This window comes from Zeus faber (genome assembly GCF_960531495.2).
Source record: "Zeus faber genome assembly, chromosome: 14".
NCBI classification, from domain to species: domain Eukaryota; kingdom Metazoa; phylum Chordata; class Actinopteri; order Zeiformes; family Zeidae; genus Zeus; species Zeus faber.
In genome coordinates, this window is record NC_137200.1 from 29,794,802 (window position 1) to 29,821,815 (window position 27,014).

At 42.5% G+C, this 27,014-nt stretch overlaps 1 protein-coding gene across 1 annotated transcript in view; it reads right to left on the bottom strand.

The window, feature by feature from the left end:
* Positions 1–16,241: 16,241 nt before the first annotated feature.
* The window catches only part of pcdh1a (protocadherin 1a), a gene marked incomplete at both ends in the record, with an annotated part of 99,758 nt that continues 88,985 nt past the window's right edge, over positions 16,242–27,014 (bottom strand). Inside the window, one exon of the mRNA XM_080014234.1 lies at positions 16,242–16,627. Within this exon, the coding sequence (XP_079870360.1) occupies positions 16,242–16,627 (386 nt within the window). The remainder of the gene's footprint in view (positions 16,628–27,014) is intronic.

The window sequence follows — 27,014 nt, forward strand, 5'->3', positions numbered from 1 at the left end:
GTTAACTTTAATTTGCACTTTGTTGTATTTTTTCTGTTAATAATGTACAATTGGAAGATTCAGTTTAATAGATGACTTGTCTATATTGTAATACAGACAACATTTATGGAACTTTCACATTCATTTGACATTAGAATTATTATGGATGAACTTGTAAATACGTAAAACTTTCTGTCTTTTCATTTAAATCTGCTAAGTTTAGCTGTAGGAAACTGTGTATACATTAAGTTTCTTTAAATCAGCCATTTATTTTTTACTTTAAACCAAACCTTGTCATTGTAATAAGTTACCTTGTGTGTGGAAGGACATGTGGAGCCTCAGTGACGACAGGACGACAATTATGACGTATTTACACAGGTTTACGTATTTACAGAGGTTTACGATAGTAATGGAACTTTATTGTGTATAACATTTGAATTACATTTCAGGTTTCATGAAGTTTTGTTTCCATGAAATAGTGCTGGACTATATGGCCAAAAATGTTGTCACAATTTGTTTTTTTAAACTGATTAATGTTGATAATTATCATAATATATACATTGAACAATAGTAATAATAATAATAATAATGCTCAATTTACAGTTACTCATGGCTTTACCTTAAACACAGAATAAATAAAATAAAATATTTGTAATCTAAAAAGAGAAATAAATAATAAATAAATAGATCAGGGCTGCAGATATTCCTCTGTTATCCCATTCAAGTTTGTATGCTTTACATTTTTAATATTCAAATAAATTCAATTTTTTAATGCTCAAAGGCGGTGGTTGGGAACCTCTGCACTAAAGGACATTCCACTGGTGATGGTGGGGTTTATTTCCCACTTTCATCGCCACATCAGTGGAATTACTGGACATTCTGGTCAAAGACGCACTTCCCCTTGTACACAGTGAAACGCCGGAGGAGAGGGGCCGGGGACGACCCAGACTTCGAACAGTTATGAGACTATTTCTCTCTGATGTGCGTTCACTGTGCAACCAACTGTCAAACTTACATTGAACTTTATTGCTCATCACATGTGGATTGATTTGCTAATCTAAGCCAAGGAGGGCGACTTGGAGTTCTAGTTGTTGCTTGAGGAAGATCCGCCGCATCCGCTCCGGAGGTTCATCCCAACTGCGCACTGCTGAGCGGAGAGCGCAGGAACAACATTACATTACATTACATTACATTACATTTGATTTAGCAGACGCTTTTATCCAAAGCGACTTACAATTGTTCAAACACCGATGGACGCAGCCATCAGGAGCAATTAGGGGCTAAGTGTCTTGCTCAAGGACACTACAGCATGCTAGCAGGAGGAGCCTGGGATCCAACCAGCAACCTTTAGATGACTAGACCACCAGCTCTACCGCCTGAGCTACCATCCCCCTGCGGTCCTGCTGTACGATTGGCTGTTTGTGTAACATTGTTGTTTCTCTGCTGTATGATTGACTGTTTGTGTCACATGGTTGTTTCGCTACTGTATGATTGGCTAGTCGGGTTGTGTCTTTTTAGCAGCGTTTCCAATATCCGGTAATTGTTGGTTTTTGACTGGGAAAATCTGTTGTCTGACATATTGAAATCTCTCTGGTCATAATGTCCAGTGAAAATACTTCCTTCCAAGCACAATTTGAATTAGTCCATGGCGAATCAAAAAAGTCTGCAGATCTGTTAATTTTCACGCTCGGCGAGTTGCAACAGGAAGCCAATCAATTTTGACGTTCTAAAGCTGATCTGAGAGCTTCACCTCTGACCAATCGTGTTTGTGGATATAGAGCAAACCTGTCCAACCGTGGACAGGTTGTGCAGCAGCGTCGAGAACCCTGAGGAGAATCACAAAGATGATGTATCGTTGACAACAGGGACACATACAGCCATAGTTTGGCGTGTTTTTTGGAGACTTTATTTCCAATCAAAACAGACGGTAAATAAAATATGTGACCCACCGCAGCAAAACCCGCAAATTGGCACATTTCTAAAATCGCCAGGAGCAACCAAATAAGTTGAAAGCCAAATATCTTTCAACGTATTTTCAAAACCCAGTTTGATCTATAAAAAGTAGATAAATGTTTAACCGTGGAGTTAAATATTTCCATTAGATTACATGGAGGAAACACAGTTCCCTTACCGAGACGCTAAACAACGCTGAACAACGCAGATCAATTGTTTTCTTTAAAGTGACCGTCCAGGTGAAGATTATTCCTCCATATTCCATGTGATGTGAAGTCACTATGTGAAACCCCTTTGATAGAATTCAACCTTTAAATCGTTCAACATTTACATACACACAGAGACATGGAGGGGGCGTCGTTGACGATCCGGTTCACTTGTCCGTGAGAACTCTGTATTGTTATTGATTACGAGAAGCGGGTGGAGGAAGATCTCAATCATATTGTGGACCTTAATCTGACCAGTGATTCAACGACGCTGAATCAGACTTCATCCTGTACTTGGAGAACATTTCAAACAGCGGATTTCAACCTGAATGTGACGATGAAACTGAATATTTTTAAGGACCACCGGAGGAGACCAACGATACGCCCGTTGTTGTTACAACGGAAGAAGTTGATGACGTGATGAAGCCTGTTGAGGTTGGTGATTTAAAATGAAATTAAATAATTCCACTTTAATAAAACATGTATATTCTTACTGTTAAATAAAAGCTTTTTTAAAAACAAAAATAGCTGTGTGTTGTTGAAGCTGTTCAACTTCATCGGGCAGTATGTTAATTGGCCATGTGGCTTTGACCACCCCATTTGCATTCTGGGAACTAGCTCAATGAAGTAAGTAGCGAAACTTTCAAGGTGATTATCTCAGAAACACAGTTTGCCACACCCTTGTCATTAACAAGTCATAGCTTTAAAAGTATTTGCTTGATTTGCACAAGTGACACCTTGTTTGGAAGCTCTGATTCTCCACTTTCAAATGACCCTAAAGTATGCAGTGGGTCACATATTCATTGTGTAAAATATGTCTAGGGGACGTCCCGATGAAAACGGACTACACCACAAACTTTATTTAGACCTACTTGTCATATTTATTTTGTTTTTGATTTGATCAAAATTTTTATTTTAGTGAAATGTTAGTTAAAGCGGCTGCATGTTGACCTGCACCAATATTTTCTAACTTAAACTCTGCTTTGTAGGTAAAGGAAAACTGACTATGTATCGAACTGTATTAGAAATAAATCTCATAAATGTATTATTGTTGTGGTGGAAAATTAAAATTATCGAGATCCTTTTATCGCCCAGCCCTTCCATGAAATATGTGAGTAATTACCATTTCATGGCTTCTATTTTTCCGACGCCTCACTGGATCTTCAATGCATCACTCAGTTGCACATTTCAGTGGATTTTAGTCGACGTGGTCACAAGTTTTTGTCGCCTCCTTTTTTTCGTATTTTTCATCACTCAGCAAAGTAATGGGGACCACGGAAATAAACGATCAATCGAACAGATCTACTGACATCTCCCAGGTAAGAAGGTACATAAATACACACGCAAATCCATAGTTGGTAACATCAAACCAGCGAGTCTCCACCACACACTGGACACGGTTCGAATGGACATTCTCGGATCAGAATCTGTACATTTATAGTAAATAGGATGATGATGTCATGAAGCGTCTTACTGTAACTCTCATGTTGTTCAGGTTGTTTACGAATAGCGACGTGTCAGTTAAGCAAGACCAACTGAATATTTTGGGTCAAAGTTGTTTGGTTTTTCACAAATATCTGCTGGATCGATTTGGATGAAACTTAAACCATGAGATGCTTGTGACATATCAGTTTAAACCACACCTCAAACGTGTTCATAGGTTTGGCCGAAGTATGTTTTCCAGATGCTTTTGGCCGAGTTGGATAAACTGTATTTCTGTGTGAAATGCATTGGACCGTGTCTATGATTTTTTTTTTATAATTTCTGCTCCGCATGTGGATGAAACTTCAACTACGAAGTTGTGTTTTTTCATAAACCAGTAAAGTAATGGGGACCAAGATATAAAATATAAATCGAACAGATCTACAGACATCTACCAGGTAAGAAGGTACATAAACACACACACACACAATCACCTAGTTTGTAATGTCCTGTAGTGTAACCACTACAGAGTGAGGGAGTCGACACCGCTCACTGGACACGGTGCGTTTGGACATTCTGACCCAGAACCTGCACATTTATAGTAAATAGTATGAAAATATCACAAAGCGTCGTACGCTCAAACTTTGGGTCAGATCTTGTCTGTTTTTGACTCGTTTCTGCTCTGTGCATCTATGTGCATGGATTGGGATGAAACTTGAACCATTAGATGTTTGTGACATCTCACTTCTAACGAGACATGAACCGTGTTCGTAGCTTCTGCCGTTGTTCTGTTCCAGATAGTTTTAGCCCTAAAAATTCAGATGAAAATAATCTAACAATAACAACAGGGAAACATTTATGACAATTAGAGGTCCAGCCATGCGTTAGGGTTAGGGTTATTAGAAATAATACTCATATCATTATTATTATTATTATTATTATTATTATTATTATTATTATTATTATTATTATTATTATTATTATTATTAATAATAATAATAATAATAATAATAATAACAATAATAAAAATAGTAATAATAATAATAATAATAATAATAATAATAATAATAATAATAATAATATAAAAAATAGTGAGAATAATAATAGCAATACTAATAATACTAATGTAATAATTACAATACTAATTATAATAAGGGTTAGGGTTAGGGTTAGTAGTGATAGTAGTAATATTAATATTATTATTATTATTACTATTATTATTATTATTATTATTATTATTATTAATAATAATAATAACAATAATAAAAATTATAATCATCATCATCATCATCATCATCATCATCATCATCATCACCACCATCATCATCATCATCATCATCACAATCATCATAATAATAATAATATTAATAATCATAATAATAATAATATTAATAATCATAATAATAATAATAATATTAATAATCATAATAATAATTTGAACAATAGGTATCATGTAGCAGCTATCTAATTATTTTTATAGTAGTAGTTAGTGAGTACATCGACACTTTCGAGCAGCTTATCATTAAGCGCCACTTGAAGACACAGGAGCAACCACCTCATTATAGCCAAGGGGCCTTTGTGTTTCAAACACATTAAATATAGATTAGCATGCAGCGTTCACCTGTCCACACCGAGCTGCACCATCAAACAGCTGGCGGCCATCTTTGTTCCAAGCAGGGAAATGCAACCATCCGTCCTAATCAACCTAAGACGCACCTTTTGCTGCTGGGAATAGTCGAAATGCTATTTCGCGATAACACTGCGAAGGCCGTTACTCCTATGACTGCATTCTGTTGTCATGGTTATATCAATCTCTAGTTGATCGTTACAGGTGTCTGGGGACACGCTGTCTCCAGAATGGATAGTAAGGCTTTTTGGTAATGCATCTAAATCAGGGCGGTTCAACTAGATTCTGCTTCAACTTGGTTCCAGTTTGAGGTTCATGCACCATGTGCTCACTAACGGATCTCATGCAGAGGGCGGATTGACATGGATGCCTGGCCCAGGTTTTCATTTTGGATGTGTGTTATTTTATTGCTTCCTTATGGAATGAAACAAGCACAGTGCGTAATGGGGACGCTTTCTCCATCACTCTCTTTCTGGTGGATTCCAAGGGTCCTATAGTTTCATCTGGAATAGGTATGACTTATTCATGTCTAATTATTAATTCATTGCAGTGTCTACAACGTTATAACAGTGTTATTACAATTGTGTCCATTTCCAAGGCTCCTAAAGTTTCATCTGCCCAACGTGTGTGACATCATTTTTCCTGCAGTGTCAGTCGGAGGTTCATACTGTTTGGAGACGCTGTCGATAGGAGCGGTTGGCCGGTCGGCAAGCAGGTAATGAGCGAGCGAGTAGAGTGGGCTGAGCTCAGGTGGGAGGTAGCAGAGTGTTAAATGAGTAAGGCAGAGGCTCACGGCCACGCCCCCTGGCGTCCAGGAAGCCCTTCTCTACTTTTACTTTGGGCTCCGGTCCGTGGGAACGAGGGACAGCAGAGGAGAAAAGGCCGTCTCGTGACGGTTTCATCTCACGTTTCAGAGGATCTCCAGTTCCTACGGTAAAAAAAACGAACAAAAATACCTAAATGTGGACGGGCATGGATCCCCCGTCCCCCCTCAACGTGGCGTTGTGTGTTTAAAACCTTCTTCTGCTCCATGGAGCGCGTGCGCCCGGCTGCGATGAGCGACGCGGCGCCTGAAACGTCATAATGACACCTGATTTTTTTTTTTTTACCCACGGTTTTAGTCGACACGGATTCTGAACACAATGATTAGCACGGCAGCCACAATTCAACCTTAAAGAAGCGTAGAGTTTTAGAGCGTAGAGCAGCAGATGTAGCTGGAGGAAATGTTGTTTTTTGACAATATTTAATTGGAGACAGCATTTCAAGACAGCAAGTGCTGCCACTGGTTTTTATCCTAATTGCCAGTAGCAAAGCACTTAATGAAGCAAGAGCAGAAGAGTGTGGGCAAAAAGAGTGAGAGTGACCACGTTTCCACGGCAACAAGCAGCCGAAGCCCGGCAGTATTTTCATCTTGAGGAAAGAGGCTACAGGAGAGCAACGTTCCCCCGCAGAGCATCCTGCTGCTTCGTAATGAATTTCTGTACAGTAATGGTTATGTTCATAGAAATGCTGCACATCCAGGAAAAAAAATAAAAAATTTGATAAAATGTGAAAGACCTGTGGAGCCAGTTTTCCAACTTCCAGCGAGCGGCGAAAACCCACTCGTTGCCTCAGCAGGTCGGAGGAGGGGAGCGTGGTTTGGACCCAGTTCCTTATGAGGATTAAAAAAAAGAAAAGAAAAAGAAAGAAAAGTGATTCAGCAGGAGAGATGTGGCGGGGGGGGGGGGGGGGGGGGATGCTTTATTCATTTTAATAAGGTATTCATGTTTTTTAATTGAGTTTTTTTATTTGTATTGTGTTTTGTTCAGATGCAGTGCCCTCAGCGTCCAGCGGGGGTCAGTTTGCACTGATTCCAGCCCTGCTGCAGCCACTTGCACTCTGGGATGTGAGCCATCCCAGCAGGGGTGCAGGGAACAATTACAATGGAATGGCTCTTTTTTATTTGATGAACAGCCTTTCCTTACGCTACACAACGTTCACACGTCACGGCAACAAAATCAGCTGGCTGGTATTGCTAAAATAAAAACTATACCAACGCCGTCTGTGCGGCTGAATTATGAGTCTGGCTGCTCGTGATATATAAACATATATATATATATATATATATATATATATATATATATATATGTATATCGAGTTATTGACTTGATTTAACGTCTCCTTCAATTTGTCATCCAACCCCCACCGGTCTCATCTTTATTGTGTTGTCAATTACGGCCGTAGGCCTCAGGTTTCAGGTCGTCCCGCTAAATGACTCCCACCTCCACCCCAACACTTCCATGAGGCAAAATAGAAGATAATAACCATAATACTGAGACAGCACATTGCTCAGCCTGGCACAAGGTCCACACATTAATAATTGATGCACACAAGAGAGTCAGCACTGCAGAGCGATTCGCCAAAAAAAACCCCCAAAAAAAACATGTCCGTTCGTACCAAAGAGAAATTTCCAGCAGCAAACAGGTTCTGAAGTGTCTCCAAGGTGTTTTTTCCCGCCCCGAAATCGCCCATGAGTCAAGTCAAAAAAGGCACCGGAACTAACTTTTAAAAGCTGGAGCAAATTGGTGTTACGGGTTAAGCAAACAGAAAGAGAATCAACTTCCACCACTGAGCCTATTTCTTCTCTCTTTCCCACTTTTGAAAATTGAGATGGGCTCATGATGAGCAGCTTGAAAGGAAAAAAACTCATTGGGAGGAGGCAAACCCCAAGTTTCCCGATTTAGATGAAGTTATTTATTCAAGTGTCAATAATTACAAATGAAGGACTAACTTCTTTGTAGGAAAATCTTCAACTTAACTGCATTAATAAAACAAATTGCAATTTAATTGTTACTTGTTAAATATATTACAACAAAATAAGACATAAATAAATAAACAAATATATTACACTGCACATATTTTCTGTAAAATACCAAGATTACTAGGGGCGGGGGGGGGGGACTACCAACACGAATTACAGCTTTCTGACTTCCTGTGGAATGCAGCGTCACTTCCGACACAAATCACAGTTTTCCGAGTTCGCTTGAACGCAGCATCACTTCCCGCTGTCACTGGACCAAGCAAACAAAGCTCGCTTCCTTATCCACTGCAACCAGGGAGCCGTGTTCTAAGCAAGGCGAGGACGGGTCGCCAGATAAACTTTGCCAGCCGCTAATATACCTGGGTGCCCCGCCCGAGTAAAGCCATTGTGTCATTGTGTGGACAAGAGGTGATCCATCACATCGGGACGTTTAAAACAATTCTTAAATACGCTGCGAGGTGCCAGTTCTGCTTAGTGCGTAGCTGGACAAGCTACAAGCTCCACTCTGATGTCTTGGGTGGGGTCAGTGGATGGATGTTTAGAAGATCGGGATTTAAATAGTTTCCTCAAAAAGAAAAAAAGTGTCACGGTCCGAGCCGAGCTCTAAGCTCTGCCTGAACCGGCGCAAAACGCTGCATTTGCATCAGCCCAAAGAAACGTCTTTTTCAGGGAAAATGTCAAAGCCGGCTGAAAGGTCAACCCCAGCACGTAATGCAGGCTCTCTGAGAGATTACAAGCCTTTTGGGTAAATGATAACATCTGCTTTTAGTTTTAGCTCCAGTGAATTCATCTGTATGTCAGCGAGCTGCATCTGCCTCTGCTCGTGTGTCTTTGCAGACATGTTTGTGTCTTTGTAGTGCCAATATGTGACCCACCGCAGCAAAAGGCGCCATATTGCACATTTCTAAAATGGCCAGGAGCAGCCAAATAAGCTTAGAAGATTTGTGTTGCTTTGTGGTTTTTTTTAATCTCTCAACGTATTTTCAAATCCGAGTTTGATTTATAAATAGTAGAAAATGTTAAACCGCGGAGTTAAATATTCACGTTTTTTTAAATGGGGGAACACAGTTCACTTACCGAGACGGTGAACAGCGCTGAACAACCCCGATCGATGGTTTCCTTTAAAGGGAGCGTCCAGGTGAAGATCATTCCTCCATATTCCATGTGATGTGAAGTCACAACGTGAAACCGTTTTGATAGAGTTTAACCCTTAAATCGTACTACTTTTACATACACAGAGAGACGTCGTTGCGGAGGGGGCATGTACCAACATATACCATCAAGTAAGAATTGCTGACGTCAATCACGTCACTTCTGTAAACTAGACGAGGATCCGGTTTCATTTGTCTGTGAAAAACTTTCATTTCCCTGTGTTGTTATGAATGAGGAGAAGCGGGTGGAGGAAGATCTAAATCATATCACGAACCTTAATCTAACCAGTGTAATAGATCCAAGACTATACGTCCGTTGTTGTTACAACTTCGTTTTTTTTTTTAAAAACAAAAATATTTGTGTGTTGTTGACACTGTTCAACGCTGTTGGTGATTGGCCCATTCAGCAGTATGTTAAGTAGCCATGAGGCTTTGTTGGTCCTCCAACCCCGTTTGTAATCTGGGAGCTGAATGAAGCTGCTGTGGGTAAAACCTTCAAGGTGATTATCTCAGAAACACAGTTGGCCACACCCTTGTCATTAACAAGTCATAGCTTTAAAAGTATTTGCTTGTTGCTTGTTTGGAAGCTCTTATTCTCCAAAGCCGCCAAATGACCCTAAAGTACGCGATGGGTCACATCTACGCTTTTTCTGTTGTGCTTCGCCTTGGGCGTTAAAGTGGCAGTCCATCAGATGGTCTGTTGCCATTGGATTTATGTGTGCTACAAGTCCCAAAAATCCAATGTGAAAAAGATCCAAGAGAAAGATGTTCTCGATGCATGTGCAATTTCCATTGTTGATTAGGGTTAAGGTTATTTAATAACCTTGATTGCTGTTACTTATAAAGTGTTAGCTAAATAAGTATGGGATGAATTTAAAATATAGGATTTTTTGACAATCTTTGACAATCTCACAGATTACCACTTTAATTTACTGTTTAAACTTAAAAGTTCTGCATAAGACACAACCAATAGACAGAAATTTTAGATAATGCCCTAAACCTAATGCAAATACATTGAATGGCCGTTCCTTCTGAAGTGTCCGCTGAAATGAAGAAACAAATGTGGTATTTAAAAAGAAAAAAATTAAGGCAAAAATATTTGTACTATATGAGCGACACAAAAAAAGGAAACCGAGATATTTGTCAACGTCTCTGGACGCCCTCGGAAGAAACCTGTTGCATAAAGAGGAAATAGATTGCGGCTAGGCCATCTGGCCCTGCAAATCATTTCAACAAAAAAAAAGAACTATAAATAAAAACAGCAGCAGCACAGTGTGATTGATGCCTCCTAAAAGCTGGACTCTCTTTGTGCTAAGTGTTGTAAGTGTTGTCTTCTTTGATTATCAAAACATAAGGACACGGGAGGGCATGGGAGCTGTCAGTTTGCTTAAAATACCACTTGAAATGTTCAATGGCGGCGCAGGAGTGTTGGATTACTGAATTAATTACGCCAAAGTCAATCCATAATTCATCGTGAATACGACGCCTGCACAAGCGAAGCCCTAAACAGGTAGAAAATGACTTATCTGTCTTGAAGGGTGATTGTCTAGCCCTGCGGTGCCTAGACCTAAACGCTGCTTGCGTCAACACCTACATTTACAACGCCAAAGGTGTCATTTTCTTGGTTATTTCCTAAAGCGTGTGCGCGTCGCTGGAGAGCCAACGTTATGTATTCATGTGCTGAGCCGTTGGAGCTTCCGCCGCCATCGGGAGGTCTTCAAACTTACAACGTCGCCACAGAGAAGGTGAATGTTTCTGCTTATGAAATGACGCTGACTTGCTGCAAGCTGCGGTGTGCATTCGTCTTCTGGGAACACTGAGAGATGTGGCCACGCCAGCGTAACATTCTCCCGGTTTCTTTTCAAGTGAACTGCAATCACCAGTTAACCCCTCTGGGTTCTATAACAACGTTTGGTGAGTGCCTGGGCAATCCCCTGCTCAAACCGCCGTCAAACTGTTGGGCTTTGGGTCACGGTCCCAGGCTTGGGTACAGCTGTAGCAGAGGAGCAGGCGAAGAGATTGGGGCGTGTCATTGTTTTATGGGGTCCTGTTGTAATGATGCTCTTTTGAAATTTAGAGCGTGTTTCAGGCGAGGATGAAATTATGAATTTGTGCTGTGATCTAACTTCATTCATTCTGGAATGGAAAACGTTACGTTCGCTGACAATGGATCCACATCCCCCGGCTTGTTCCCCGTCCAAAGCAGCCGGAAGCTTGCGTGCACCGTCAGCCTCTGTGTTGCACAGACTGTACAGATCACTGAATGATTGAAGGCGATCATCCATTGAAATGAAAAATAAATGCCTAAAGGGTAACTGGTTTGATAGAGACATTTCTATTCCATTGCTGTTTTAAATTGATGTTTGTCAATTCCACTGCTTGTGGAGTTTGGATGTTCTTATTGTTTATTTATTTGTTGGTTTAGTTTGTTAGTCTTGTTTGCTTTGGTGCTTTGGGTGGAATTCCTTCTTCACGTCCCCCGGGGTAATTTGTCTGCTCTGGGGAGTTTCATTTTTGTCGTCGCGCTGTTTTCCCATTTTAAATCACTTATGCAAATAAACAATCCAAAAATGAATAAAGATGCGCTTCTGTCACTGGAAAGTAGAATCATTTGATACATTTTTCACATTGAAACCTTTCAGCTTATGATCTTCCAAACAGAGTTAAAACGAGTGGGACAAGTTCAACAGTGGGAAAGATGTTCTGTGTCTGCAATCGACAATATGAAGTGGTGAGCGGTGTCAGCAGCCCATGCCACGCAAAAAAACAAAACGATTGGACGCATTCAAAGAAAGATGTATTCAGTTAAAAAGCCATTTACTGGTCTCGGATCATTTTCACAGAGGTGGGTCTGAAATGGAGTAATCCCATGCCTTTAGAGATGGGATTACTTAGATAGGGAAATAAATATGATATCTCTATATCTTCAAAGGTACATTGAGAAAAATATGTTAGTCGTAATTCAAACGATTGTCTATGTTGGATGGATTACGCTGCCGATCCCAGAATTCCATGTGAAACCGCAACGTTTTTTTTTCCATCCAGGTTTAAAAGGCGGACCCCGCCACCAACAATGGAAGCAGCATATGGAGGTGCACATGCAGAACACAAACACATTGAACGGCTGTTTCAATTAAAGTTCCAGCTAAATAAACACTGGGTAAATATAAAATATGCCACTTTAAATTCATTCTTTAAACTTCTAATTGAGCACAAAGCCAAACAGCATTATTATCATCCCCTTCCAGATAGCTCCTTATTCAGTAAACGGCTGAAGGCATCCATGTTTTCCCTGAAGTGATTTTATTAGAAAGTTCATGAGGACTTACATTATTACAAGAGAAATTGTCAACATGCGAAAACGGAACGAAGCAGAACAGGAATTTAACAAACTGGTAAGAGAAGACAATCCACTGTTCACGATAAACATAAAGTCTGAATAAAGTCCTCAGGAGGTGGGAGTCCGTGAATGGATACAGTGCAGGCATAGAACGGCCACATTCACACTGACTCAGCAAAGGTCAATCCAACCAAGGCAAAGATGTGCGCATATCAAGAAAAAACATGTTACAATTTTTATATGCCATCATGGTTTTGTCAGAACTTTTAGAAAGCTTCACTCGTATGTACATAAAACTGTACAAAACATGGCATCACAAGCATTTTTGTCCTATATAAATATATCAACAGTTAGGATAACAACTAGGTTCTCTCCTGCAAAGACGGCGTCTCAAGGCAAGGGTCTCCGCTCCAGGTGAACTGTGAAAAAGATGAGATGTTCAGGTCGTTTCAGTTTGTTTTTGGGAGAGGGCTCTCGTACAGGAACCAGCACTAACATCTCAGAAAAAAAACAGTAAACAGTTTCTACCAATTATCTTTGGAATTCATGCTAAACTCATCGCCTGCACGAGAGCAGACGTTGGGTCGTGGATATCTATGTACACTTACACCATCAAGATCATTTTTATTTTTCACAACCTAAGAGACTTGGATTGCTAGGGAAAAACAAAAAAAAGAACCCTTTGCCCATCTACTACAGCACCAAGTCCATCTGTCCACGGCAATGTTTCACCACACAATACACATCACAGAGAGGCAATAGATACTCAAGTGAAGTCAACATGAACTTAATGCTTAAAAACCAAAACACAAAAAAAACCCAACCTCATCTCACTTTGTGTATTCAGGTGCTTCGAGGTGTGCTCTCATTTCGATCGAGGGAAATAAAATGATACAACACTCTGTGGCGAAACAAAGTCAATTCAGCATGAGCTCGAAAGAAAAGGTCCTACCCTGCGGTACAGTTCTTCACCGGGTTGAGAAGCCGGTCGCATTCGAGGCTGGAATTCAAGACATTACGGGTGAGGAGATAAGGTGGGTTCTCAGGTTCAAAACCTCCCAAACCTCTTGATTGTTCCGTTCAGCCTTGGCATCCATCTATCCATCAAGAGCTTTTTTTTATTCCGCTAATGAGCTCAAAATGACTCCGCGCGGTTCATGAATAACTGGTTAAAGAGACAATCTGCAGCGCAGCTCCTTATTTACGGCCAAGGAGAGAGTACTTAGGCCGGAGACCAGGTGAGACGTTGCCATGGAGACGGGTCTCGGTGTGAAGCGGCCGAACGGCGACTCGACAACATGAAGAGGCCGCGGTTGAGGCTTTGTGACATTGGCTTTATCGCTCATTGCTATCTTTCACACTAATCGTTAATTCCAGGTCAGTGATCTCAGCTGACGTCGTTCTCTGTGGAGCCGCCTCCCGCTGTGCTGCGAGGGGCGCTCGGGCGGCCGTGATGGCCACGCGGGCTTCATCACAGTGTATCACGACTCCCACTTCTGCAGACGCTTAAATGGCTAAGAAAAATGGCATAATGTGCTTTTCCCCACCCACACCTCTCCAAGGCAGGATATTCACCCACCATATTTAATCATGGGGGCGTTCGGTCATTTCCATATGTTTTCGGCTTCATCATTGTAAATACGGCGTTCAACGGCGGCGTGGCAAGGTAAGTGCTGATAAAAATACCCTTTTTAACTGATAGTGGTTGTGCGGGCGGATTTGCATTATCTGGCGGGGTGTGTTGTCCTGGGGGTGTGCTCGCATATGCCCCGGCTCAGGACTCATTACTCACCCTAATTAGGAAATGTCCATTCTGGGCCGCAGCGTTCTTACTCAAAGCCACTATCTCACTATAGAAATACTGTGAAGAGGTTAGAACAAAGGGGTGAAAGTTTGCCACAAATCGAATCAAATCAATGTTGGAATCAAAGACATCGGCTAATTCTTCGACGCTGTGAGGCACGCTCGTGTAGTCGCCATTATCATCCAATTACTGACTAATAGATAGTGTCCTTCAGATGTACCCTTCAGAGCAACTTGGAAAATCTTTGTAAAGATAGACAAAGCCCACAGGCGTGCCCTATTTCTTATTCTCTGTTCAATAGCGGGAGAAGGAATACGCTTAACGAGGTGATAAAGAATGTTGTCCTCGATACGGGCGACATCGGAATTGGCAGGAAGTACGGTGAGCGGAGCCGATCTCCCACTATCTGGCCATTGTTTCACAGCTTTGCAAATAAATTCCCTTCACAAATTCACGATAAAATATGAGTCATACAAAATCTTCAATTCCTCAAACTCCACAGATCCTAAACATTTGAGATCGCCGTGCTTAATATCTAAATTTACTTGCGGTATGGAAAAGCCTCGCCACGGCTGAGGCAAAAGCCACGGAGCCAGAGCCTCTTGAAATCCCTAATTCAAATACTATGACGAAGGGATGATTTGGAGAGAAATCAGAATGTAGATCACTTATCCAGCCGACAGGGAACGTGACTCCAGCGGCTCTGGAGGTGCCGACATCCCTGTTCTGATACCTAGGTGCTCAAAATACCACCTTGTGCACTTATAAGATCTCTGGAAATTCATCCGTGTCGTGACAAAGGAATGAACAACAACAACAACGAAAAAAGAAAATCCCGCGGTACAAGCCTTGAAGCCTTGATGTGTCCGGCGTGTGTGGTGTGTAGCTGCTGTGTTGGTGGAGTTACGGGTGCAGAGCTTGGATTGTCACAAAGACAGAAGAGCTTTTTTCGGCCGTAGAAATAGTAAAAACGCTCCTGGCGGCCTTGTCGCAGGATTACGCCGGTGGGACTCCGGGGGGGACCGTGGCAAACAGCCGACCGTTTCCACGCCAGACAGTAGGTCACAGTGCTGAAAGTCTGCAGAACACAAAATGTCTGTTCGCATGTTGCCACACAGCTTTCTCCATTAGTGCCGGAGCTCTTCGGGGAGCTGAGGAAAAGGCCATTCTTCTATGATTGGGTTTGTGATTGTTGTGAGGGTTGGATTGGATGCCTTCCACGATACCTCGCTCTCCACTTCTATGGACACGGGTTTTTTTTTTTTCCGATCAATTCTAGAACAGCAGCAGCAAAGGAAAGAAGCTCAAATACGCTAAAATTCGGAGGCAATTTTTATCAGCTTTTGCCGGACAAAAATATATCTAGAACACGCCATTCAATTGAAATGTATTTACAGTACTGTACATTAAGATAAAAGATAGAGCCATACCATTTGATTGTTCATCAAAACCGCAACGCCTCATCAGGGCTTCACTGGTGGTGCGTACGTAATTATAGAATATCTAATAATGGCACAAGAGCACTGATAACAATTTGCAAACCCAAGAGAGATCGCTTCACAGACTGGGACTCGGCTACGGACTATTTCTTTTTTTTTTACTCCGTGACAAAACTGTATTTTTCTGTGATTTATTCACGACTACACGTTTAAGAACTCGTACAATAGGCAAAATAAAGTCAACTCAATTTGTGGAATTCACAATAAATAATCTGGTAAATAACTTAACAAAAGAAAAAAAGAAAGGATAGTGCCAATGACAGAAACAAATCACAGCCTACTTTCCGTACGCTGTGAGTAGTAGATTAATAAAAAACAAAAATCGACATTGGTTTACAGAATGGGACCGCGCCCATTTCACCTTTTAAGGTGGGCGTGTGGTTGACGTCCCTCTCTCGTTTTATTTTTTTTCTTTGATGCACCGATCAGAACATTTTGAAAGACTGGGCGTACTCCCTCCTCATAGGTAGATCTCTCTTTTGGGAGTGTTTGCAGAAGGGGAGGTGGGCGGCGGGTACTCGGAGGCCACGCTCAAGGGCACCTCCTCCAGCGGACAGTCCCGGCTGGAGGGCTGGGGGCCGCCGTGGGAGTGGGAGTAGGCACTGCGGGATGGGGGGAGGCGGGAGCGGGGCTCCTCCCCGCCCGGCCTGGCGCTCCCATTGGCCAGCCGCCCCAGGCTCCCTCTCTCCTGGTAAGGCACGAAAGTGGAGAGTTTGGGCAGGTTGCGGGTGGCCTTGCGCACAGGGGAGGGATGGCCGGGCATCCAGCAGGCGTCCGAGTGGCCCAGCTCGCTGCACTCCGGGGTGCAGTTCCCTGTCATGGCCACGTCCGGCAGGGAACGGATGTCTGGAGGGAAGAAGGGAAAGGTTTATATCAGGGGTGTTTGGCTGCTTTCTGTTTCAGCTGAGTACCAGTTTAGGGTTCCTGCAAATCAAGGTTTTGTCGCGACAGCTTGGCCAGCTGTAGAACAATGAAAAACACAATGCACCAAATCTTATAACTGATATAATTCTCTCATGTTGTTTTATGCTGCCTCTACATAGGCCTACGTTTGTTCTATATTTGTTCGGTATTTATGACATTAAATAAACTCGGTAAAAGTTACTTTTTGTGACTTTGCCACCTGTTCCTGTGTGTAATACTCAGATTACGAAGCAAATATGCGTCATATGTCAAACTATTTAAAAAATGGACAGCAGTTTTACAGAAAGTGAGTGAGCACATTTTGATGGGTTGAGGTGGTGATGGGTGGAAGAACAGCCTAAACTGCTTATTTTTTATCGGAGGACATTTAGTCACATTCAGCCAAAGGACTAATTATTTTGGAGTTTTTGTTTTTTCATTAGATTGCAAATTCATCTAAATGCAGGGGCCACATTTGACCCCCTGGACTACCGGTTGAACAGGCCCGGTGTACAACAATGATGTAGAAAATGAAAAACATTATTTTTTTGATATGATCCTGTGATGGAGAGAAGGTGTGATGTGAAGCAGCGTATAAAACCCCCCCTTCTTCCCGGTGAGCTCTTTACGGTTGTTGCTAAGCAGTCGGCAGCCGTTGCTATGTAGCAGTTGCTATGCAGTGCGTAATGGGCGCCAGTGTGTGTGAAGTCCAGCCGTTGATGTCATCCATTCTGGGGCTAATGCATTGTGTAAACGCTGTTTGGAGACATTCTGCAACAACTCAGCAGCGCTTGTGGAAAATAAAAAATAAAAAATATAGTTTAAAGTTCCCCCATCCTTTAGATATAGACAGATATATAGATAGATAGATAGATAGACAGACAGACAGACAGACAGACAGACAGACAGACAGACAGACAGACAGACAGACAGTGTGGTATGAAGCAAGGTCTTAATGGTTGACTGTAGCTGAATACCTGGATGGATGTGATGGCCTTGAGCAGAAAAAAATCAATACAATACATTTCTGTGTGAGGAAATAAAAAAATCTCCAAAAATCCACACATCTTTGTATTTAAGCAAATCAGACATGTTGCGGTGCATCCCCGGGGCAAAGCCATTTCTGTATGGCTCATTGATTGACAGTGCCAAAATGAGCTGCACACCCCCCGAATATTATCCAATTTGCAGTCAACTGCTCCTAATTAAATAAATAGGTCCACAACCCACTGACCCCATTTCCAGTTACAAGCCCATAGTTCCAGAATGTCTTTTTTTCTTTCAATATTGCCTCCAATCCTCCTATTCACCTAAAATGACCGACCTCCAAAAAAATGAGGTAAAAAAGTACACTGCTCCCATAAATCCTACAAATTGAGTAGGATTTATGACAATTATCTGAGTTTGGGATAATGACAAACAAAAACAAAGAAACTAAAACTAAAGCGACGTTCACACTGAAGGTTAAAATGTCCAGAATCAGATTTGTTTTTTTCTCAAACGTGACTCAGATCTGTGTTTTCATAACAGTGTAAACAGCACAAATCACCTTTGGGCCACTTACATGTGAGCTCCTGCAGGGACACAGGTCACATGTTTTCAACGCCACCTCAGTCTGAACGGTCAAATGGGAATTCAAGCCACGTTCACGTCCCCGTAGATCAGGGCTTCCCCACCTTCCTATGATCAGGGACCCGCCCGCAGCACAAAATGTTCACGGGGCAGGGACGTAAAAAGATTTTAAAAAGTACCCCCGTGTATCGAGAATGGACTTGGAATTTCAACCCGACTTTGGGACCGGCGAGCAGAGCGAGGTGCAGCGCGGCCGCCCCCACCACGGCACCCCCACCCGCACTGCGGCCGCCCACACAGCTAAGCAGCGTATACAGCACGTGGAGGGAAAGTAAATGACAGATAAATAAATAGATAAGTAGACCGACCCAGCAGCCACACTCACCGTGTTTTATGAATAGCACCGAATCTAACATACTGTGTGTGTGTGTGTGTGTGTGTGTGTGTGTGTGTGGCAACAAAAAACAAAAACAGCGCCGCGCCCCTGTCTGGATTTAAAGATTTCATCCAGGAGCTGGAGCCGAGGTGCAGGCTCCCACGTCGCCCCACAACCACCCTGCATTTGCCGTCCATGTTTAGCTCCGTACGGCGGCGTGCGGCGCGTGACGTCTTTGTTGCTCGTGAGCGTGCAGGTCAGTTCGGGACCGTGACCCCTTCACACCGGAATCTGATTTTGGCCACATTTTAAAAATAATGTCAATACAGCCAAACAAAATGATCAGATCTGAGCGATAAATGCGAGCTGAGCGTGCAGTGTGAACCTGGCCTCACGTAACATATTTACTGTTGCTGAGATGTGAAATTGGACGCGTCTGCCTTCGTTTATGTTCGAGTCTTTGTTGTTGTGTTTTCTATGTAGCGTCACGATATTTTGCCACCGGCTAGTGTTAGCATTAGCATTAGCATTAGCATGGAGGCGGAGCCACAATTCAGAAATAACTGATCACTGATCGCATTGAAGAAAATAGCTGCTTCCATCTCTATGAAACCTCACAACCACCCAGGTAAAACTACCCAGATAAGTTAAATGGAGATCACTTTGGCGCGTCCGGTGCCTTGGCACGAGGTCTTACAAACGGGCTACTTCTAAGCGCCACTCAACCTGCGAACAGTACATCGTCAATAACCCAGACGCATCACAATGGCACATTCTGAGGAAATCGAGTGGAAGGATGAGGAGCGACGGGAAGGGGCGGCGGCACTGAACACCCTCCACAACAGGGACGACCATTGTGAAGGACTGGGAGTAACCTGGTGTGAATGGAACATGAGGGGGAGCCACATGAGGACAGCAGCTACTCAGACGCACAGTGCGACACTTGAGCTTTCCGCTTCCCCGGCACCCGTCACCCGCCGCGGATTCGTGGGAAAACGAAAACAAATGAATAATTCGAGCAGCCTGGGTCGAAAAATAAATAAATAAATAAAGAATAACCTCTGCCGCACCTCAGCGTGGGCTCGGCACGGAGCGTCCGTGACAGCGGGGACGAGGTGGAAGACGACTGTTTAATCACACCGGGCGGGGTGAGTGCCGGCGCCGCACCCGCCGGCCCCAACCGCCACGCTCCGCTCCCTGGGGGAGGATTCTCACCGTCTCGGGGTGAAAGTGAGGGCGTGTATAGAGATGATGGCATGGAAACCCCGCCGCGCTCCGCCCGACGTCTGGGCTCACCTGGGGTGAGGACAGTGCACCCAAAATGGAAGCCAATGGAGGTCAAGCGACAAAAACAACTGGACGAAACGAAGAGACGTGAGGGCGTCTTTAATCGTGTCTCTGGCAATGCTCTCTCCATCAAATATTGAAGTTGCCAGCCCAAACTATGGCCCGAGGACCGTAAGTGGCCAATAGAGGCTATGGACTAGATCACTATGAAGAAATCAACATTTATAAAAAAAAACAAAAAAAAAAAAACCATAAATAGAAAAAAATAAACATATTTTTCATATACACTGAATGTATGTATTATATCTGTATTTTTAGTTTATATTTGATATATTTTTAATTTAATTATTAAACATTTATTTATACATTTATTTATCAATCTATCTTTAACATAGTTTTTCTATTATAGAGTGCGGTGAAGAGAGAATTCCAACCTGGGTTTAAAAACTGTATGTTCTTAAATTAAGTTTATTTATGATTTCCTATTATCATATCAGTCAAAGAGGTGGATTAAATATTAAGCTTTCCTGGCATTTTGGGACCCTTCTTTCTGTCGGTGCCCGCAGGGCAACGCACGGGTCCCAAAGCAGGTGACGTCACCGGTGGAATATCGACTCGAACCGGCGATGAAATCTCACAGAATCAATTATTCTGTGTTTCGCTCGTGTACTTTGAGTTCACTTTGATTCGTCTTGTTTTCTGCCCCCTCTTTCTTTTCTCTTGACATTGATTAAGCAAATTATTCCAGTCCCCCTGTTGTAAAGTCAAAGGGGTCAAAACCTTCTCCACCCTCTTTTATTTCATTTTGCATCAAGGTGATTTTGATGACGCAACCGCCGGAGGTTAAGTCGCGTGCACGCAGCGACTGTTCGGCAGCGAAGGGGAAATAAAATGCCATTTTTTCAAGACAATGCAAGCGCCGTTCTCCTTCATGACGGACAGCGACATAATGACTCCGCAAAATGTCACACCCCCCGGTGCCGGGCGAAAGTGCATCTCGCGACGGGCGCAGGCAACGCTCGCCGATCAAGCCCTAAATGAGAGCGAGCTTCCCGACATTTAGCGGGAGTCTTCCCGCGAGTCTTCACGTGCAGACGGCGGCCATGTGCTCCTCCACGGCAGCTCTGCTCCCGTATGTTCATCCATTGTTTCCGGTTAATCCGTTCTTTTTCTGTCGACCCGGGAAGCAAGTTGATGAGGCCCTTACGCTGTTTTAATTCCTTATTGATGCTCCGTTACGCCTCATGCGGGAAAACAAAAGCAAATAAAAACATTTACCAGACCAATTAATGTTGTACTTTAAATGTTGTGCTCTTGTAGATCCACCAGACAGTGGTTTCTAACCAAGGCTGGATTTTGAAAAAAATTACAAAGTCGCTGTTTCCTTTTCGTAAATGGCACAAATAATTTGTATTAATATCCAGAAGTTCACTTCCAGATGTGTCCTTAGAAAAAAACAGAAAACTTTTCTGCATTGGATTTGTTTTTAGTCGAGCACAAGGAACTACACCGATCAGCCACGACATTTAAACCACCACTACTAAGCACTAATACTGTGTAGCTCCCCCTGGTGCCACCAAACAGCTGTGAGGTGGAGGCATGGACTCCACCAGACTCTGAAGGTGTTCTGTGGTATCTGGCACCAAGACGTTAGCAGCAGATCCTTTAAGTCCTGGAAGTTGGAGGTGGGGCCCCCATGGATCGGGCTTGTTGTTCCAGCACATCCCACAGATGCTCCATCGGATCAGACCCTAACCCCACCCATCCACATGGTGTAGAAGAAAAGGTGATTCATCAGACCTCCACCTTCTTCCATTGCTCCATGGTCCAGTTGTGACACCCACGTGTCCATTGTAGGTGCTTTCAGGGGTGGACAGGGGTCAGCATGGACACTGTGAGCTCCCATACGCAGCAAGCTGCCATGCACTGTGTGTTCTACACCTTTCTATCATAGCAACATTCACTGTTTCAACACTTTGTGCAGCAGTAGTTCTTCTGTGGGATCGAACCAGACGGACTGGACTTCACTCCCCACGTGCATCAATGAACCTTGGGCTCCATGACCCTGTCACCAGTTCACGGTCGTCCTTCCTTGGACACTTTTGGTAGTAACCACTGCACAGCGGGAACAGCCACAAGACCTGTGCTTGTGGAGATGCTCTGACCCAGTCGTCCAGCATCACAATGTGCTCCTTGTCAAAGTGGCTCAGATCCTGACCACGCCCATTTTTCCTGCTTCCAACACATCAACTTCAACAACTGACTGTTCACTTGCTGCCTAATACAGCATTTGACAGGTGACACTGGAACCAGATGATCAATGTTATTCACTTCACCTGTCACTGTTTTTAATGTTGTGTATCCTTACTTTATTTTCTTGAAGTGTATTAGATAATAAATACTTGTTTGAAATCTTCTTTTGCAGGTTATCGCTAGATATGCAAATAGTTTTTATCAGCTGCCAAGTTCTGTCACCTCAGGGTGTTGCTAGTCCACCCATTTAAAAAGACGTCTCAACCAGTTGATATGAATGGATGATTTAGGATTATTTAGCTCCAAACAAGGCAAAGCCATAACATTCCAACCTCTAAACATGTCACAGAACCTCACAAACCCTTAGAACTGTGCTTCCTCTAATGTTGGTCTACTCATGGTTAGCGATGCAAGACTCGAAAACAATTCATCCGTGGCGAACAAATCGTTTAAATGAGTCGGGAGTCTGAGTGGGCGAGCGAGTGAACGTTCGAGTCACAAACAGAAAATAATTACCGAGGACTAAATTAAAGACCATGGCAAACAAGCTCTCAGGCTCTTTCCACAATACACATTGACTGATTTTCACTTCACATTCCACCCAAATCAATTATTTTGACAGAATTCAATGATTCTTCAGAGAATTCCATTCACAACTGAGAGCCAACTCATGACTGTTGTTTTTTTGAACATGGAAGGTTAAAGGATTTTAGTTTTCACAAAATAAGTTGTGCATTACCACTTTAAATATTTGGTAAATAACAAACCAAACCTGCAACATCTGAGCACAATTACAGTACATCAATAGTCATAGTTGGCTTTGTTGTTTACATACCCATAAAAGTACAAAAAAGTAAGTAAAAAACGTCCATACACACACACACACACACACACACACACACACACACACACACACACACACACACACACACACACACACACACACACATATATCTATGAAGGATGACTCAAATAGGCCAACTGGAACAGTCAATGGCTTTGAGACAAAATAGTATTTTTCACCCTCCAAAAACATCTGCCCGGAATAAATCTTCTCCTGGACCCGGGAAAAGAAAAAACAGAAACACAAGCTTTTATAGTTCACTCTGTGTTCAGGACTGGCTCACTGCGCATTTGTGTCTGTGATGGAGAGGAGGGCTTTTGTGATTTTTAATATTGTCTCTATTGAGTTTTGGTAACAATACGATATGATATGAAAGGTTATGAAAAGTATACTGTAACAATGTTTTTTGGCAAAGTTACTTCGATTTCACCGCAATTATATACGTAAATTCCATTCATTCAATAACACTTAGTCATAGTTTAAGCAAATGATCATTATCAATTATCAATTATCAATATGATATGTATACTTACATTTGGCATAAAGGCTTCATTACGGTTTGAGTAACTTGATATTCATCATTTGTTTTCTCCAAATCCCCAAAATAGGAACAATATAAAATATTTAGAAATGTGAGCTATGATCAGGAAAATGAAATCGTCAGGGCTTGATATGAAATATGTGAAAGACGTGTGAAAAATTCCCCTTTTTAACCTCTTAACAAGCAGGCGGACGCCCCCTCCCCTGCGGGGGGGGGTTTGTGTGCCGCTTGCATCAGGGCGTCAGCGCCAGCGGAAGGTGTGGAGTGTCGAAGGCAGCTCCCACATCGTCTGATCCCCTGCCCACAGGCGTGGTGGGGGAGGGCGTGGGGGGCTGCCTTTCCCTCAGACTTCACACCGCTCCTCCCTCTGTTTGACTGCAAATGCTGACTCCCCCCACCCCAGCCCCCACCCCAGCCCCCACCTCAGCCCCCACCTCAGCCCCCACCTCAGCCCCCACCTCAGCCCCCACGGCGGCGGTGTCGCGCGCCGCCAGGATCGATGGGGAGCCGTGTGAGACATCCACAGCACAGAGGGAAGGATGGGGACATGAGGGGTGATGATGGAGGGTTGCTGTAGTTTGGGATCGTATGCTGGACGCTTTGATTTGATATCCTTATCACACCGAGGCTCTGTGGAATACTGCATTCCGGCGGGTCACACAGCGGTGATCGGCGGTCAGTTATTTCTGAATAACGACCGCTGTCAGGGGCAATCTCATCTCCCGCCACCTCGCGTGCTCTGCTATCTTCTTAAATTTCCCATTGATAACAGTAAACATGGCATGCGTAGGGGGAAGTAAAGAAAAATGTAGTACATTTTTTAAAAATGACCATACTAGTTATTAAATCATTTCAAATCAATGTTCCGTCTCAATGTATTTGTTCATTTAGTACTGTAAGTAGCTGTGTAGTAAGAGGGATATCGTGCAGCCAGTCTAACCCCCTTTAGAGTGATACAGGACCCCAAGTGTTTGGTGTTTGGGTGCTGCGTCACCCCGCTGGGGCTTATTTGGGATAATGACCGGCTGGCTGCCCGTTATTCGTGTAGCTCGCGTGGAGAATTGCTGCACTAAGTACGCAGACAACGGGGGGAAGCCAAGGTATTGCTTCCTGAGCGGATTCATGTTACAGGTCTTCACAGGTGACCAAAGATTCGGAAACGGAAACCAAGATGCGAATGGAGCAAATTTTTTTTTTATAAAGAGATATTACAGACCATCCAGGTATTACACATGACGACATACAGACCCAGGACCCAAGGAAAGAGAACGTGACCTGAACCTGAACGCAACGGACCCAAATCCAGGATTGACCCATGAAGACCTCCACTTGACCTCCACCCTGACAGGCTTCTGAAAACCCCTCTCCTGCAGCAAGAGGAGCCAGGTCTTTGTATTTGTCTGTCTGACTGTGATATGTTAAGCCTTATTATTATTATTATTATTATTATTATTATTATTATTATTATTGGCATTTTCTGGGGCAGAAAGGGCCTGGAAAACAACAATCGCTGAACCCACATACATATTTGAGATCTCGTTAGATCCAGGATGTCTCAGGAATCTCGTGGTTCAAGTTTGATCCATTTCGAACTGTATTTGGAGCAGGAATTAGTGAAAAACCGATACAATTTTACCGGAAGTAGCAGAGAGTTCGCACATCGCCGATTTACCATCCTTCTATAACTTCCGGTTGAGTGGTGGAGCCTTGTGACATTCGCTTTGTGAATTGTCATCCAATTCGTTATATATGTGCAAAATGTGGCTCTGGGCGTGTATTTGCATCTTGCAAGGTGCGTGGTGTAGACTCCATCGGTCTGTAGTGGCTGCAAAGTGCAAGTGTGTTTGTGTGTGTGGGTGTGTGCATCGTCTTACCTGCTTGACGATGGCTTTTCATTTGATATTTTATCTCTTTTGCCCTTTCTGCAAATAAATGCATTCTGTTGGCATCTAACGCTGGGTTGGATGTGTTGTGTCCCTCCTTATTTTGAAGGATTCGAGCCAGTCGTAACATACAAATTGTAGGAGTCCATGATGCGTTACATGGACTCAGAATGCATCGGAAAACTAGGCCTCAGAAAACTATAATTTATCACGTAGAGTCGTCACTGTGTCATTACGTCACTCATCATTGTTGCACCACAGACATCCAACGGTCACCTGTCCGTCCCTGCGTCATCATTGTGCGACACAGCACACAAGGGAATATAAGACGACAACTACTGAAGCTCAAGCACTTTATTAACCGCCCGAGCAGAAAGGAGAACGCAGTGGATCACCGCTACACCGCCTTCCACAGGGTGGAAAGTGCAGCTCCATTTCCACAGGCAACACGATGAGTTATAACAAGAGAAGTGCTGGTTTACAGGCAAACATGGACGGTTCTTTTCATCTACATGCAGCTGCCAGCAGCTCAACGTAGAGGGCTTCATTTGAAAAAGGAGAAGGCATTAAATAGTGATGACAGGGAAGAGAATAACGTGGCAAAACACACATCTATGCAAGCAGTTATAAAAAATACAAAAGTCAAATTCCAAACTACTGTTAGTCCACAATAAACTATATATTATGTTAAAGTCAAAGTGAGATTTCTTGCCGTTATAACATAAGTTATAATGGCAACAACATCAGGTTGTATTATTTAACCATCAAATTGCTTATATGTCATCTTAAATTGAATAAATTGGTTATATGTATATCTTCAAATGTATTTAGTTATAACATTAGTATTAATATATTGTAATCAAAGTGTTAGTAATGATATGAAGTAATTTCCCATTATAGACAGAAATCGACAAAACCCGATAAAATTGGGTCAAAATCGGGCTGAATTTGTTTAGGCTGATCCCGGCATTACGGAAACTCAGAAAACTGTAATACAAACCTAACATGACTAAACTGGACCCCGTGTATTGCTGCCTGCAGCTATATTTAATAATACTATTATTGTTATTATTATTATTATTATTACACTTTTATTTTGATAATTATGATAATTATGATAATTATTATGATAATAATAATAATAATAATAATAATAATAATTATTATTATTATTATTATTATTATGATAATTATTATTATTATGATTATGATGATGATGATGATGATTATTATTGTTATTATTATTATTATTATTATTATTATTATTATTATTATTATTATTATTATTATTATTATTATTCAAGCACTCAAAACACCTTCTCTCTCTTTCTCTCTCTCAGTCCTCACAGACAACTAAAAGCTTCTTCTCCAGACCAAGCAGTAGAGGTACAACAAAATAAAATAAATACGTTAAATACAAATGTCTTTTCAGTGAGCACACAAAGGAGACGTAGTCGCTCACGTTCCGCCCGTCACGGAACTCAAAAGAATGGGTTTGGTGACAAAACAAAACAAAAAACAAATGGAATAAAACCTACGTTTTCCAATCCAAACAAAGCCCGAGGTCTTTCAAA